The following is a 16,776-nucleotide window of genomic DNA, read 5'->3' as shown; positions in this document are numbered from 1 at the left end:
GAAAGTTAGAGGGGGGATGGAGAGAGGGAGAGATGGAGAGAGGGATGGAGAGAGGGATGGAAAGAGGGAGAGACGGAAAGAGGAAGGGGAGATGGAGAGAGATATCAGTAACATACCATCAAGAGTGTAGCGCGACATTTAAGAATGAATCAGAGTGGGTTATGCAGACATTACTCCTTAATCTCAGTTTCATATACACTACCGTTCAAACGTTTGGTGTCACTCAGAAATGTCCTTGTTTTTGAAAGAAAAGCAAATTTTTTATTTATGAAAATAACATCAAATGAATCAGAAACACAGTTTAGATGTTAATGTTGTAAATGACCATTGTAGCTGGAAACGGCTGATTTTAAATGGAATATCTACATAGGCGTACAGAGGCCCATTATCAGCAACCATCACTCCTGTGTTCCAATGCCACGTTGTGTTAGCTAATCCAAGTTTATCATTTTAAAAAGGCTAATTGATCTTTAGACTAGTTGAGTATCTGGAGCATCAGCATTGGTGGGTTCGATTACAGGCTCAAAATGGTCAGAAACAAATAACTTTCTTCTGAAACTCGTCAGTCTATTCTTGTTCTGAGAAATTAAGGCTATTCCATCCTAGAAATTGCCAAGAAACTGAAGATCTCGTACAACGCTGTGTACTACTCCCTTCACAAAACAGAGCAAACTGGCTCTAACCAGAATAGAAAGAGGAGTGGGAGGCCCCGGTGCACAACTGAGCAAGAGGACAAGTACATTTCAGTGTCTAGTTTAAGGAACACAAGTCCTCAACTGGCAGCTTCATTAAATAGTACCCACAAAACACCAGTCTCAATGTCAACAGTGAAGAGGCAAATCCAGGATGCTGGCCTTCTAGACAGAGTTACAAAGAAAAAGCAATATCTCAGACTGGCCAATAAAAAGAAAAGATTAAGATGGGCAAGAGAACACAAGACACTGGACAGAGGAAATACACTGAATTTCTGATCAATTTGATGTTATTTTAAATGGGACATTTTTATTTTGCTTTTCTTTTAAAAACAAGGACATTTCTAAGTGAACCCAAATGTTTGAACGGTAGTGTATATGAAGCTGAGATTAAGGAATAATCTGGAACGGTAGTCTATATGAAGCTGAGATTAAGGAATAATCTGGAACGGTAGTCTATATGAAGCTGAGATTAAGGAATAATCTGGAACGGTAGTGTATATGAAACTGGGATTAATGAATCATCTGGAATGGTAGTGTAGGTCTTAAAGAATAAACAGATTATTATTTCATCTCAGTGTGCCCTGGTGTCCTTGGTAACGCACTGTGGAAGGGAATTGTCCCATCTAATTTCTAAATTAATTACTGTACTCCTCCAGATAAACACACACACACAGATAAACAAACCTAAGAACTGCCCTTCATCCATGTATAGAGAGAATATAGGTCTAGAGACTATTGTATGAACATGCAAATATTGGAAGGTGTTTTAACAGGCTACGCTTCAAGTCTTGTAATTGGGGGATCTCTCAACTCAAAACAGGATATGCATCCATCAGAATTCAACAGGTGACATTCCTTTGGGTCTGAGAAATGTTTGTTACTGTGACTGTCTTTTAATCCTTGAAAGCGTGTTTTTGTCATCTAGCTGATAGCCTAAAAGCCTATGGACAGGAGTGGTGAGCTGTACTTGCTTGATCTATGACCTGCTTCCAGCTGCCATTCTCCTGAGAGAGCAGGTTCTCAGCCAGGAGCTTCCAGCTGCCATTCTCCTGAGAGAGCAGGTTCTCAGCCAAGAGCTTACAGCTGACATTCTCTTGGGAGAGCAGGTTCTCAGCCAGGAGTCAAGGCAGGGGGGGTGCTGCAGATGTCTTTGTTTGTGTGCAGAGTACTTTGTTATTATCTCTAAACTACAATATTCCCTGGGGTGTCTTGACAAGCAGGATTGCACTCTTTGCTAAGTCCTGTCAACTACAATGTGCTCACTGAACTGGCACCCTCAGCTACAGTACACTCAGAGCCAAGGCCCTAGCCATATTTCAGATTCTTCAATGTAGCAACCCTTTGCCTTGACAGCTTTGCACACTCTTGGCATCCTCTCAACCAGCTTCACCTGGAATGCTTTTCCAACAGTCTTGAAGGAGTTCCCACATATGTTGAGGACTTGTTGGTTGCTTTTCCTTCATTCTGCGTTCCAACTCATCCCAAACCATCACATGTCGGTTGAGGTCGGGTGATTGTGGAGGCCAGGTCATCTGATGCAGCACTTCAAGACTCTCCTTCTTGGATCATTGTCATGTACAATAACAAATGATAGTGGGACTAAGCACAAACCAGATGGGATGGCAGAATGCGGTGGTAACAATGCTGGTTAAGTGTGCCTTGAATTCTAAATAAATCCCAGTGTCACCAGCAAAGCACCCCCACGCCATCACACCTCCTCCTCCAAGCATCACAGTGGGAACCACACATGCAGAGATCATCCGTTCACCTACTCTGCGTCACAAAGACATGGCAGTTGGAACCCAAAATCTCAAATTTGGACTCGGACCAAAAGGACACATTTCCACCGGTCTAATGTCCATTGCTCGTGTTTCTTGGCCCAAGCAAGTCTCTTCTTCTTATTGGTTTCCTTTTATAGTGGTTTCTTTGCAGCAATTCAATCATAACGGCCTGATTCACGCAGTCTCCTCTAAACAGTTGATGTTGAGATGTGTCTGTTACTTGAACTCTGTGAAGCATTTATTTGGGCTGCAATTTCTGAGGCTGGTAACTCTAATGAACTTATCCTCTGCAGCAGAGGTAACTCTGGGTCTTCCTTTCCTGTGGCGGTCCTCATGAGAGCCAGTTTCATCACAGCTCTTGATGGTTTTTGCGACTGCACTTGAAGAAACTTTCAAAGTTCTTGACATATTCCGGATTGACTGACCTTCATGTCTTAAAGTAATGATGGACTGTTGTATCTCTTTTCTCATTTGAGCTGTTCTTGCCATAATATGGACATGGTCTTTTACCAAATAGGGCTATCTTCTGTATACCCCCCTACCTTGTCTCAACACAACTGATAGGCTCAATTGCATTAAGAAGGAAAGAAATTCAACAAATTCACTTTTAACAAGGCACACCTGTTAATTGAAATGCATTCCAGGTGACTACCTCATGAAGCTGGTTGAGAAAAATGGCAAGAGTGTACAAAGCTGTCATCAAGGCAAAGGGTGGCTACTTTGAAGAATCTCAAATGTAAAATATATTTTTATTTGTTTTACACTTTTTTGGTTAGTACATGATTCCATATGTGTTTTTTCATAGATTTGATGTCTTCACTATTATTCTACGATGTAGAAAATAGTAAAAATAAAGACAAACCCTGGAATGAGTAGGTGCGTCCTAACTTTTGACTGGTACTGTATTTCAGCTATATGTCAACCAATAATTGCACCGTGAAAAAAAATGTCAGTCACGTTTGAGTGTTTGAAAAGTGTTTGAAAATCGCAGTATCTGACCAAAACCAATTGCAATTCGATATTTTGTCTGAATCGTATAGCCCTACTTCAGAATCCTTTCCAAACCTCAAATACACACTGCATTGCAGGAAAGTTCTCCTGCAACAGGGTGATCAAATTAAGATCCTACATCTGTAGGTAGAGCAAAACAAGAATGACACAAGGGCAGAAGAGCCTTAATTAGGCTGCACTAACTAGATACCTGTAGGTTTAACCTCACTACAGTACAACTAGAGAACGGTGTTAACCTAACTACAGTACAACTAGAGAACGGTGTTAACCTAACTACAGTACTACTAGAGAACGGTGTTAACCTAACTACAGTACTACTAGAGAATGGTGTTAACCTAACTACAGTACAACTAGAGAATGGCGTTAACCTAACTACAGTACAACTAGAGAATGGTGTTAACCTACCTACAGTACTACTAGAGAATGGTGTTAACCTACCTACAGTACAACTAGAGAATGGTGTTAACCTACCTACAGTACTACTAGAGAATGGTGTTAACCTCACTACAGTACTACTAGATAATGGTGTTAACCTCACTACAGTACAACTAGAGAATGGTGTTAACCTCACTACAGTACTACTAGAGAATGGTGTTAACCTCACTACAGTACTACTAGATAATGGTGTTAACCTCACTACAGTACAACTAGAGAATGGTGTTAACCTCACTACAGTACTACTAGAGAATGGTGTTAACCTCACTACAGTACTACTAGATAATGGTGTTAACCTCACTACAGTATAACTAGAGAATGGTGTTAACCTCACTACAGTACAACTAGAGAATGGTGTTAACCTCACTACAGTACTACTAGATAATGGTGTTAACCTCACTACAGTACAACTAGAGAATGGTGTTAACCTCACTACAGTACTAATAGAGAATGGTGTTAACCTCACTACAGTACTAATAGAGAATGGTGTTAACCTCACTACAGTATAACTAGAGAATGGTGTTAACCTCACTACAGTACAACTAGAGAATGGTGTTAACCTAACTACAGTATAACTAGAGAATGGTGTTAACCTAACTACAGTACTACTAGAGAATGGTGTTAACCTAACTACAGTACAACTAGAGAATGGTGTTAACCTCACTACAGTATAACTAGAGAATGTCATTACAAATATCCTTTTGTTTTTCACAATGAGCATAATAAGCACTCCCCACCAGCGAAAAAGACAATGGTGTTTTTATCCGTTGTGTTTCGCTCTACAACTCGTGACCGGGCCCTCTGATCGGGTGACTTGTATGTCACACCCTGATGACACGGCTCCCTGCGGCCACTCCTACACGTGTCAGCAATAAATCAGTTAAACCAGCCTGTTTCAGTGCTGAAACAGTTCCTCCTTGGCCATTGGCAAAAACATCTGCTTTGCGTGTCTGTGCCTGTTATGAGAAACAAAACAGAGGGTATGGGATAAACAGAAAGCAGGGGGAGACACAGAAATACAGACAGACGAGAGACAGAAAGAAAGAGAGAGTGGGGAGAGAGAGAGGAGAGACAGAGACAAAGAGAGAGTGGGAGAGAGAGAGAGAGAGAGAGATAGAGAGAGAGAGACAAAGAGTGGAGAGAGAGAGAGAGACAAAGAGTGGAGAGAGAGAGAGAGAGAGAGAGAGAGAGACACAAAGAGAGAGTGGGGAGAGAGAGAGACAAAGAGAGTGGGGAGAGAGAGAGAGACAAAGAGACACACAAAGAGAGAGTGGGGGAGAGAGAGAGAGACAAAGAGAGAGTGGGGAGAGAGAGAGACAAAGACAGAGTGGAGAGAGAGTGGGGAGAGAGAGAGAAACAGACACAGACAGAGACGAAGAGAGGGGTGTCTTTGTGCTGACACATTTCCTGTCTGTAGGAACGGGTCACTTCCTACAGAACGCAGCCCTTCTCCCACTCAGAGCGCTCCTCTAACTTTTCAAAGTCAGGAAGCACACTTAATAAAATCGATGTGTTGTCCAAAACTGTATTGAGGCGTTTACCGTTTATAGAATGATAAAACAAAGTATCTAAACAAGTACCTCTTTTCAGCCATGTTCTCACAACGACAGACATCAGACATTCTACAATCTCCTCTGGAGGGAAAGTTCTGGAACTATAAAGTCAAGTCTACCAATTCTCTCTTTGTCAATGTTTCGTATGTTCATAGTAAAAGCCTGAGTGTCCTAAATTACATCCCAAGTGGACAGGCGTACCTATGCGCCAACACACACACACACTACAAACCCAACACACACACACTACAAACCCAACACACACACACACACACACACAAACCCAACACACACACACACTACAAACCCAACACACACACACACTACAAACCCAACACACACACACACACACTACAAACCCAACACACACACACACTACAAACCCAACACACACACACACTACAAACCCAACACACACACACACTACAAACCCAACACACACACTACAAACCCAACACACACACACACACACAACAAACCCAACACACACACACACACACACACACACACACACTACAAACCCAACACACACACACTTTACATACCTGACATACAGGCCAGATGCTTCAGAAGGGGATGTATGAGCAAGAAAAAAGAAGAACAACAGAAGCCTGAATAATTTGAAATGTAATTTAGAAGACGCATTCATCCAAAGAGACTAACATGCAAACATTTAATAATATAATTGAATAACCCAAAATTCACTTCAGGTCACACAGTCAGAAATCACTCACCAGGCTAAACAGAACAGAAATCACTCACCAGGCTAAACAGAACAGAAATCACTCACCAGGCTAAACAGAACAGAAATCACTCACCAGGCTAAACAGAACAGAAATCACTCACCAGGCTAAACAGAACAGAAATCACTCACCAGGCTAAACAGAACAGAAATCACTCACCAGGCTAAACAGAACAGAAATCACTCACCAGGCTAAACAGAACAGAAATCACTCACCAGGCTAAACAGAACAGAAATCACTCACAGGCTAAACAGAACAGAAATCACTCACCAGGCTAAACAGAACAGAAATCACTCACAGGCTAAACGGAAATCACTCACAGGCTAAACAGAACAGAAATCACTCACCAGGCTAAACAGAACAGAAATCACTCACAGGCTAAACGGAAATCACTCACAGGCTAAACAGAAATCACTCACAGGCTAAACAGAAATCACTCACAGGCTAAACAGAAATCACTCACAGGCTAAACAGAAATCACTCACAGGCTAAACAGAACAGAAATCACTCACAGGCTAAACAGAAATCACTCACAGGCTAAACAGAAATCACTCACAGGCTAAACAGAACAGAAATCACTCACAGGCTAAACAGAAATCACTCACAGGCTAAACAGAAATCACTCACAGGCTAAACAGAAATCACTCACAGGCTAAACAGAACAGAAATCACTCACAGGCTAAACAGAACAGAAATCACTCACCAGGCTAAACAGAACAGAAATCACTCACAGGCTAAACATTACTTCCTCGTCAGCTAAAGTGACACACTAAACCTCCATCATGTTGCACACACTGGTCAGTGCTATGAACATGTAATAAACAGAGATAGAAATCCGAACGCTAATTAATAAATATATATATATATATATATAAATAAATGCAGGTTGTGCAGTGCTTTCAGAAGGTCTCCACACCACTAGACTTTACCCCATGTTTTGTTGTGTTACAGCCTGAATTAAAAAATGGATTCAATTGAGACTTCTGTGTGTCACTGGCCTCACACATTACCCCCATAGTGTCAAAGTGGAATTATGTTTTTAGAAAATTGTACAGATTCATTTATTTTTTTTAATTGAGTCAATAAGTATTTAACCCTTTGGTTATGGTAAACTTAAACAAGTTCAGGACTAGGCATAAGGTTGGACTCACTCTGTACGAAATAAGAATGTTTAACATGATTTATGAATGACTACCTCATCTCTGTACCCCCACACATACAGATAATTGTAAGATCCCTCAGTCAAGCAGTGAATTTCGGAAAAAAAAAAACTGATTCAACCACAAAGACAAGGGACGTTACCATCGCAAAGAAGGGCACCTATTGGTAGATGGATAAAATGTTGTTGTTTTTTTAAAGAAGACATTGAATATCCCTTTGATCATGGTGAAGTTATTAATTACACTGCGGATGGTGTATCATTACACCCAGTCACTACAGAGATACAGGTGTCCTTCCTAGAGCTGTGGCGGTCATTACATTTTGTCAGCCGGTGATGGTCAAGCAAATAACTGACGGTCTCACGGTAATTGACCGTTAATTAACATAAACACATTTAGCATCTCCTGGCTTCCACGTTTTGTCCACAAGCCAAATCAAATCAAATTTATTTATAAAGCCCTTCGTACATCAGCTGATATCTCAAAGTGCTGTACAGAAACCCAGCCTAAAACCCCAAACAGCAAGCAATGCAGGTGTAGAAGCACGATGGCTAGGAAAAACTCCCTAGAAAAGGCCAAAACCTAGGAAGAAACCTAGAGAGGAACCAGGCTATGTGGGGTGGCCAGTCCTCTCCTGGCTGTGCCGGGTGGATGTTATAACAGAACAAGCCACTGTTACGGACCATCTACATTTATAGATGCAGAAATCGCTCCGTAATTTCCTGGTGTCTAAAATTCTAATAGTTCGACCTAAGTTCAGTTTATGTGACATAACAAATATATAAATAAATAAAATCATTCAAAATAGGCTGCTAAAGCATGACTTAAAGAGAAGACAATGAAAAGACTAATATCTAATCTGTCTTTTAGTTATAAAAAAAAAAATGTTCAACTTAATTGAGCGAACAACATCGGCCATATCCCCGTGAGTGCGCACAGCTCATATTCACTCTTTATCCTGTTGTGCCACTTAAAAGTTAAGACAAAAGTTTCCTCCTCCAGTTTAGATGGAAGTCATATTCTGTTAGTGCCTCCCCTTCTCCCCTTCTCATGGGCCTTTTACATAGACCAGGTTGTTTCATATTCTGTTAGTGCCTCCCCTTCTCCCCTTCTCATGGGCCTTTTACATAGACCAGGTTGTTTCATATTCTATTAGTGCCTCCCCTTCTCCCCTTCTCATGGGCCTTTTACATAGACCAGGTTGTTTGTACTGATCTGTTTGTCAGTAGTACCCCCCCCCCCCCCCCCCCAATGCATCTGTCAGAACAGGGCCAAGATAAAGAAAATACACGTCAACCATAAGCACTTGAATAGCAAACGGAGGACACTTTCCCTGCGGTTAATTTTCATGCCAGCCAGCTAGGCTATACTCCTGTTGTAAAGAGAAGCAATGTGCTTAATATTAGGGAAGTTGAGAAATATATATAGTAGGCTATAGAAAGCTGATGGGATCCTCCTCTTTTTAATAGAGGCCATCACTCTGTTCTCACTCCATTGCATAGCCTATAGAAATGTTGTGTAACATGAGCTCATGGGCTCTCATGAGGTGTTTGATTAGATTTTCCATTACATTAGCATTGATGTCAGAGTTATTATGGTCACAGTAAGAGCCCTAGCTCTTCCTAACTCAAGTTGCTGGAGAGGTAAGGAAACCTCTCAGGGATTTCACCATGAGGCCAATAGTGACTTTAAAACAGTTCCAGAGTGTAATGGCTGTGATATGAGAAAACTGAGGATGGATCATCAACATTGTAGTTACTCCAAAATACGAACCTAAATGACAGAGTGAAAAGAAGGAAGTCTCCACAGAATAAAAAATATTCCAAAGCATGCTTCCTGTTTGCAAAACGGCACTAAAGTACAACTGAGAAGAAAAAAATGTGGCAAAGAAATTAACTTTATATCCTGAATACAAAGCGTTATGTTTGGGGCAAATACAACACATCAGTGAGTACCCCTCTTCATATTTTGAAGAATATTGATGGCAGCATCATGTTATGGGTATACTTGTCATTGGCAAGGACTAGGGAGTTTTTTAGGATAAAAATAAACAGAATAGAGCTAAGCACAGGACAAAATCCTAGAGGAAAACATGGTTCAGCCTGCTTTCCAACAAACCCTGGGAGATGAATTCACCTTTCAGCAGAACAATTACCTAGAACACAAGGACAAATCTACAGTGGAGTTTCTTACCAAGACGACAGTGAATGTTCCTGAGGGGCCCAGTTACTATGTTGACTTACATTGGCTTGAAAATTCATGATAAAACTTGAAAATGGCTGTCAGCTATGATCAATAACCAACCTGACAGAGATTGAAGAATTTAAAAAAGAATATTCTGCAAATATTGTACAATCCAGGTGTGAAAATATCTTAAGGGACGTACCCAGAAATACTCATAGCTGTAATCAATCGCAGGTGATTCTACCATGTATTGACTCTGAACGTTAAAATACATGTTTTTTTTTTTTTAAGTTAGAATTTCAATCCATTTTAATCCCACTTTAACACAACAAAATGTTTTTTAAAAAGGTCAAGGGGTTATATACGCATTAGTAAGAGTTTGATGATGTGATGTTTGTTGTTATACTATAAATATAAACATGTTACCTATGACGACCAGTAGGAAGAGCAGTGTAGCAACTCCTGCTGTGATGTAGAACATGATACTGATGTGATAGGCCAGCTGATCCATGTCCTCAACGTTAGGCACCAGGATGGGAGGGACCAGGAACCCAATGGCTATACCCAACTGGAAGAGAAGAAACACAGCATAACAACAACCACACTTATTGGAGATGCATGTTGGGAGACAGAGAGGCTGTTGTAAACAGAGGGCATTCATTCATTCATTGTAGTACAAATTGAACCTGTCTCAAACTGGCTGACAGGCAGTGCATGTTGGGCCATCTCTTCAGAGGTCCCAGTGATAAAATCAAAATGTATTTATAAAAGCCATTTTTACATCAGCCGATGAGACAAAGTGCTTATACAGAAACCCGGCCTGAAACCCAAAACACAAGCAATGCAGAGGTAGAAGCATGGTGGCTAGGAAAAACTCCCTAGAAGAAGCATGGTGGCTAAGAAAAACTCCCTAGAAGAAGCATGAAGGCTAGGAAAAACTCCCTAGAAGAAGCATGGAGGCTAAGAAAAACTCCCTAGAAGAAGCATGGAGGCTAGGAAAAACTCCCTAGAAGAAGCATGGTGGCTAGGAAAAACTCCCTAGAAGAAGCATGGAGGCTAGGAAAAACTCCCTAGAAGAAGCATGGTGGCTAAGAAAAACTCCCAAGAAGAAAAGAGGAACCAGGCTCTGAGTGAGTGGCCAGTCCACACTAAGTGATATAAGTGGAAATATTGAACAGCCAGTTGACTGAGGAAGCCATGTTGCATCTTGTGTAATAAGACCATAACAGACCATGGGCCATACAGGAACTACTATACTGTAAGTGTTATAGTGACATCAAAATGGGAACACCTGCCCAGCCTCACGGACCGGAGGCTTCAGAGAAACACCTGCCCAGCCTCACAGACCGGAGGCTTCAGAGAAACACCTGCCCAGCCTCACAGACCGGAGGCTTCAGAGAAACACCTACCCAGCCTCACGAACCGGAGGCTTCAGAGAAACACCTGCCCAGCCTCAAGGACCGGAGGCTACAGAGAAACACCTACCCAGCCTCACAGACCGGAGGCTTCAGAGAAACACCTACCCAGCCTCACAGACCGGAGGCTTCAGAGAAACACCTGCCCAGCCTCACGGACCGGAGGCTACAGAGAAACACCTGCCCAGCCTCAAGGACTGGAGGCTTCAGAGAAACACCTGCCCAGCCTCAAGGACTGGAGGCTTCAGAGAAACACCTGCCCAGCCTCACAGACCTGAGGCTACAGAGAAACACCTGCCCAGCCTCACAGACCTGAGGCTACAGAGAAACACCTGCCCAGCCTCACAGACCGGAGGCTTCAGAGAAACACCTGCCCAGCCTCACAGACCGGAGGCTTCAGAGAAACAACAACCCAGCCTCACAGACCGGAGGCTTCAGAGAAACACCTACCCAGCCTCACAGACCGGAGGCTTCAGAGAAACACCTGCCCAGCCTCACGGACCGGAGGCTACAGAGAAACACCTGCCCAGCCTCAAGGACTGGAGGCTTCAGAGAAACACCTGCCCAGCCTCACAGACCGGAGGCTACAGAGAAACACCTGCCCAGCCTCACAGACCTGAGGCTACAGAGAAACACCTGCCCAGCCTCAAGGACCGGAGGCTTCAGAGAAAACAGGAATATGTCAACTAGAGTAGCAGACTGCCAGGGATACTAATGCTGCATTTAGATAGACAGCCCAATTCTGATATATTTTTCACTAAATTGGTATTTTGACCGATCAGATGAATGAGCTCAGAAAAAAAAAATCTGATGTCAAAAGATCTGATGTGATTGGTCAAAAGTGAAACGCAGCCGGAGTCACATTTACCGTGCTCGCAGTGGTGATAATCCTTCTCAGCATGCTTGTCTGGCTGAAAGTGGCATTGCCAAACCAATAAACAACACAGCAAGTTCAAATACTGAAATAAAAAGATTTGTACAGTCAACATTAAAAGATCCCAGCTTTTTGAGAAAGTACAGTCTCTGTTGGCTCTTTTTGTAGATCAGGTCTGTACATTTACTCCACTGAAGCTTATTGTCCAAGAGGACACCCAGATATTTGCATTCCACTACAAATCTCTGTTCTGACCTCTGATAGATGTTGGAGAGGTAGGTGTTGTACACTTCCTGAAGTCTATGCACATCTCTTTAGTCTTGTTGGTATTGAGGACCAAGTGTGATTCGTCACACCACTCTACAAAGTCATCTAGGACCGGGCCATGATGTTCCTCGTCATCATGCAACAGGCTGATCAAGGCAGTGTCATCAGCGAACTTAACGAGGTGTCTGTCCGGATGGGAACTAGTACAACCTATTAGTGTACAAGATGTACAGGAGTGGGGGACAAAACACATCCCTGGGATGTGTGTTGGTGGTGCATTATGTCTGAAACACGGGAATCTACTTTGACCCACTGGGGTTATTCCCAGCACTCCTGTGGAGCCGGCAGGATAGTCGAGCAACCAGAGGATGGGCAAGATGAGTGGGATGGTGGAGACGGGCCGAACAGTCCCCCATTAACATCGACAGGGCTGTAGTGGAGTGGGTCGAGAGTTTCAAGTTCCTTGGTGTCCACATCACCAACAAACTATCATGGTCCAAACATACCAAGACAGTCGTGAAGAGGGCACGACAAAAACTTTTCCCCCTCAGGAGAATGAAAAGATTTGGCATGGGTCCCAAGATCCTAAAAAAGTTCTACAGCTGCACCATCGAGATCATCCTGACCGGTTGCAACACCGCCTAGTATGGCAACTTCTCAGCATCTGACCGTAAGGCGCTACAGAGGGTAGTGCGAACGGCCCAGTACATCACTGGAGCCAAACTTCCTTCCATCTAGGACCTCTATACTACACTGCTCAAGAAAATAAAGGGAACACTAAAATAACACATCCTAGATCTGAATGAATTAAATATTCTTATTAAATACTTTTTTCTTTACATAGTTGAATGTGCTGACAACAAAATCACACAACAATGATCAATGGAAATCAAATTTATCAACCCATGGAGGTCTGGATTTGGAGTCACACTCAAAATTAATGTGGAAAACCACACAACAGGCTGATCCAACTTTGATGTAATGTCCTTAAAACAAGTCCAAATGAGGCTCAGTAGTGTGTGTGGCCTCCACGTGCCTGCATGACCTCCCTACAACACCTGGGCATGCTCCTGATGAGGTGGCGGATGGTCTCCTGAGGGATCTCCTCCCAGACCTGGACTAAAGCATCCGCCAACTCCTGGACAGTCTGTGGTGCAATGTGGCGTTGGTGGATGGAGCGAGACATGATGTCCCAGATGTGCTCAATTGGATTCAGGTCTGGGGAACGGGCGGGCCAGTCCATAGCATCAATGCCTTCCTCTTGCAGAAACTGCTGACACTCCAGCCACATGAGGTCTAGCATTGTCTTGCATTAGGAGGAACCCAGGGCCAACCGCACCAGCATATGGTCTCACAAGGGGTCTGAGGATCTCATCTCAGTACCTAATGGTAGTCAGGCTACCTCTGGCGAGCACATGGAGGGCTGTGCGGCCCCCCAAAGAAATGCCACCCCACACCATGACTGACCCACCGCCAAACCGGTCATGCTGGAGGATGTTGCAGGCAGCAGAACGTTCTCCACGGTGTCTCCAGACTCTGTCACGTCTGTCACATGTGCTCAGTGTGAACCTGCTTTCATCTGTGAAGATCACAGGGCGCCAGTGGCGAATTTGCCAATCTTGGTGTTCTCTGGCAAATGCCAAACGTCCTGCACGGTGTTGGGCTGTAAGCACAACCCCCACCTGTGGACGTCGGGCCCTCATACCACCCTCATGGAGTTTGTTTCTGACCGTTTGAGCAGGCACATTTGTGGCCTGCTGGAGGTCATTTTGCAGGGCTCTGGCAGTGCTCCTCCTGCTCCTCCTTGCACAAAGGCTGAGGTAGTGGTCCTGCTGCTGGGTTGTTGCCCTCTTACGGCCTCCTCCACATCTCCTGATGTACTGGCCTATCTCCTGGTAGCGCCTCCATGCTCTGGACACTACGCTGACAGACACAGCAAACCTTCTTGCCACAGCTCGCATTGATGTGCCATCCTGGATGAGCTGCACTACCTAAGCCACTTGTGTGGGTTGTAGACTCCGTCTCATGCTACCACTAGAGTGAAAGCACCGCCAGCATTCAAAAGTGACCAAAACATCAGTCAGGAAGCCTAGGAACTGAGAAGTGGTCTGTGGTCACCACCTGCAGAACCACTCCTTTATTGGGGGTGTCTTGCTAATTGCCTATAATTTCCACCTGTTGTCTATTTCATTTGCACAACAGCATGTGAAATTTATTGTCAACCAGTGTTGCTTCCTAAGTGGACAGTTTGATTTCACAGAAGTGTGATTGACTTGGAGTTACATTGTGTTGTTTGTTTAAGTGTTCCCTTTATTTTTTTTGAGCAGTGTATATTCTCTACTACCGCATGGCAAGCGGTACCGGGGCACCAAGTCTAGGACCAAAAGGCTCCTTAACAGCTTCTACCCTCAAGCCATGAGACTGATGAACAATTAATCAAATGGCCACCAGACTATTACATTTACCATGAAGTTGAGGAGAAAAAGGGGTTAAAATATATATATATAAAAAAAATATATATTCACTATGCTCGAAGGGATATATAATTTCTGCTTTTGTATTTTTACCCATCTACCAATATGCGCCCTTCGCTAGGCATTGGAAAACCTCCCTGGTCTTTGTGGTTGAATCTGTGTTTGAAATTCACTGCTGGACTGAGGGACCTTACATATCATTTTGTGTGGGGTACTGAGATGAGGTAGTCATTACAAAAATCATATTAAAACACTATTATTGTACACAGAGTGAGTCCATGCAACTTATTATGGGACTTGTTAAGCACATTTTTACTCTGAATTTATTTAGGCTTGTCATAACCAAAGGGTTGAATACTTATTCACTCAAAACGTTTCAGCTTTTAATTTGTTATTCATTTGTAAACATTTCTAAAAACAATTCCACTTTGACATTATGGGGTTAGTGTGTGTAAACCAGTAACACAGCGTCTCAATTTAATCAATTTTCAATTCAAGCTGTAACACAACAAAATGTGGAAAAGGTGTGAATACGCTCTGAAGACACTATATGTGATGACATTGACCTTCCACCTTTGAGGGCCGAGGATGAGAGATGACCAACTGACCAATATAGGCAAGTAGTGGCTCGAGAGTTCATGCGTAATTGCGCAACTGGGTCAAATAGACACCTGGATGGAGTAATCTGTGACATTTAGATAACTGACTAAATCAATAAGACATTACATTGTAATTGCATAATCAAATAGCTATATTAGCAATTACTTTTTAACTTATTGGACCTTGGACTGCATAACATACCTGGTTTCCAAAGACCCCGATGGAGCAAGCGGTGGACACTTCCTCCGATCCGAACCACACCGATGCGATCTTCGAAGGCATCCCAAGGATAAACACCTGCGCAAGGGAGCAACAGAACTGTCCGAGCATGGTCACCGCAAACAGATCCGGTCTCACGCTTGTCACCTTGATCCAAGTCCCCGCACAATTCATGGCCGTGGCCACCAGCGCAATAATACGGAGACCCTTCTTATCCAGTAACCAGGTGACTGGGAATATGAAGGGGATGTAAGTCAACATGTAGATCATAGACATCCAATCTATAGTAAAAGACCCTACCCCGTAGAACCTCATGAAAATGTTGTTGATAATTCCGTACTGGATCCATTGGAAGGAGTTACAGAGAGAATACGAACTGAACAGCAGCACGATGAACCATCTCCGCTTGTAGAGTTTTGTCGTTTTGGTTGTATCGTCACCGTTCCGGTTGAGTTGTATATTGTTCTCCAGGCGCACCTCCTCGCTGTCACCGGCAGACAACATCATTTTATTTTTTTCCATATCGGACACATTTTCATTGTCGTTGATTTCGCCATCAACCAAAGAGGGTTTTCCGCTGCTCATATTGTATCTTACGTTTATTCAACGACGTGCTGGTGAAAACAATCCAGGCACGTATTACGGTTACATTTTAGTGAGAGTTCAGCGTAGACCGACTACGGTTGTCTATGACAGCTCCAAGACAGTTAGTAAATACCGTGTTGGTACATTTAAACCAAGCCTGTTACACCACCAATCAAACTACAAATGACACCAGCTTCTATTTATTACGCCACGTTAGTAAATAACGTCGTTTAAAGAAAATACATTCCCTGAGATAAAAATAAAATAAATGAAGTTAGTTAGAGAAACTAGGAAATTATTCGACGTTCGTGCGAAAGCTTTTTTTAAACACCCCAGTCAAGCCTAGCTACATCACAAGTTAACCACTTCCTAGTGTGCTGGAGTTGACAAACCACTAGCCTACTTTCACAAGCAGTTAGACCTCAATACACACAACTATTTAGCCCTACACGTGTCTCAACGTAACGTACATGACGCGAGAAGTATCAATTGTCCATTGTAAACGCCGGTTTTACGTCCCCACGTGGTACCGACCAGTGACCCCGACAACATTGACCCCTCACCGCCGTCTGTGTTGAAATGTGGCACAACACCCGGGGACATCAACCCAACATCCGACTACTGTGCTCCCCCGCCCTCAGATATACACAGAAAAATAGCATTTTGGCATTGATAGTGGAATCCTTTAGTCTGTAATATATATATATATATATATATATATATATATTCTACAAACTAAAATTATTCCACTATCAATGCCAAAATGCTATTTTTGTTGTT

At 43.0% G+C, this 16,776-nt stretch overlaps 1 protein-coding gene across 3 annotated transcripts in view; it reads right to left on the bottom strand.

Moving 5' to 3' along the window:
• Positions 1-16,602, bottom strand: part of LOC110529278 (feline leukemia virus subgroup C receptor-related protein 2) — a 50,612-nt gene extending 34,010 nt beyond the window's left edge. The window contains exons 1-3 of one of the 3 annotated variants that reach the window (XM_036984603.1): positions 15,789-16,602; positions 15,394-15,641; positions 9,989-10,130 (exon numbers count right to left, since the gene is read on the bottom strand). In XM_036984603.1, the coding sequence (XP_036840498.1) occupies positions 9,989-10,130; positions 15,394-15,641; positions 15,789-15,996 (598 nt within the window). In that variant the 5' untranslated portion in view covers positions 15,997-16,602. Of the gene's footprint in view, positions 1-9,988; positions 10,131-15,393 lie in introns of all 3 variants that reach the window. The other 2 variants (XM_036984602.1, XM_036984601.1) reach the window with 2 other exon arrangements.
• Between the last annotated feature and the right edge of the window lie 174 nt (positions 16,603-16,776).

The sequence above is a fragment of the Oncorhynchus mykiss genome, chromosome 8 (assembly GCF_013265735.2).
Source record: "Oncorhynchus mykiss isolate Arlee chromosome 8, USDA_OmykA_1.1, whole genome shotgun sequence".
Lineage (NCBI taxonomy): Eukaryota > Metazoa > Chordata > Actinopteri > Salmoniformes > Salmonidae > Oncorhynchus > Oncorhynchus mykiss.
Note: the sequence above shows the minus strand (reverse complement) of the source record. Positions and strands in the feature narration are given on the sequence as shown.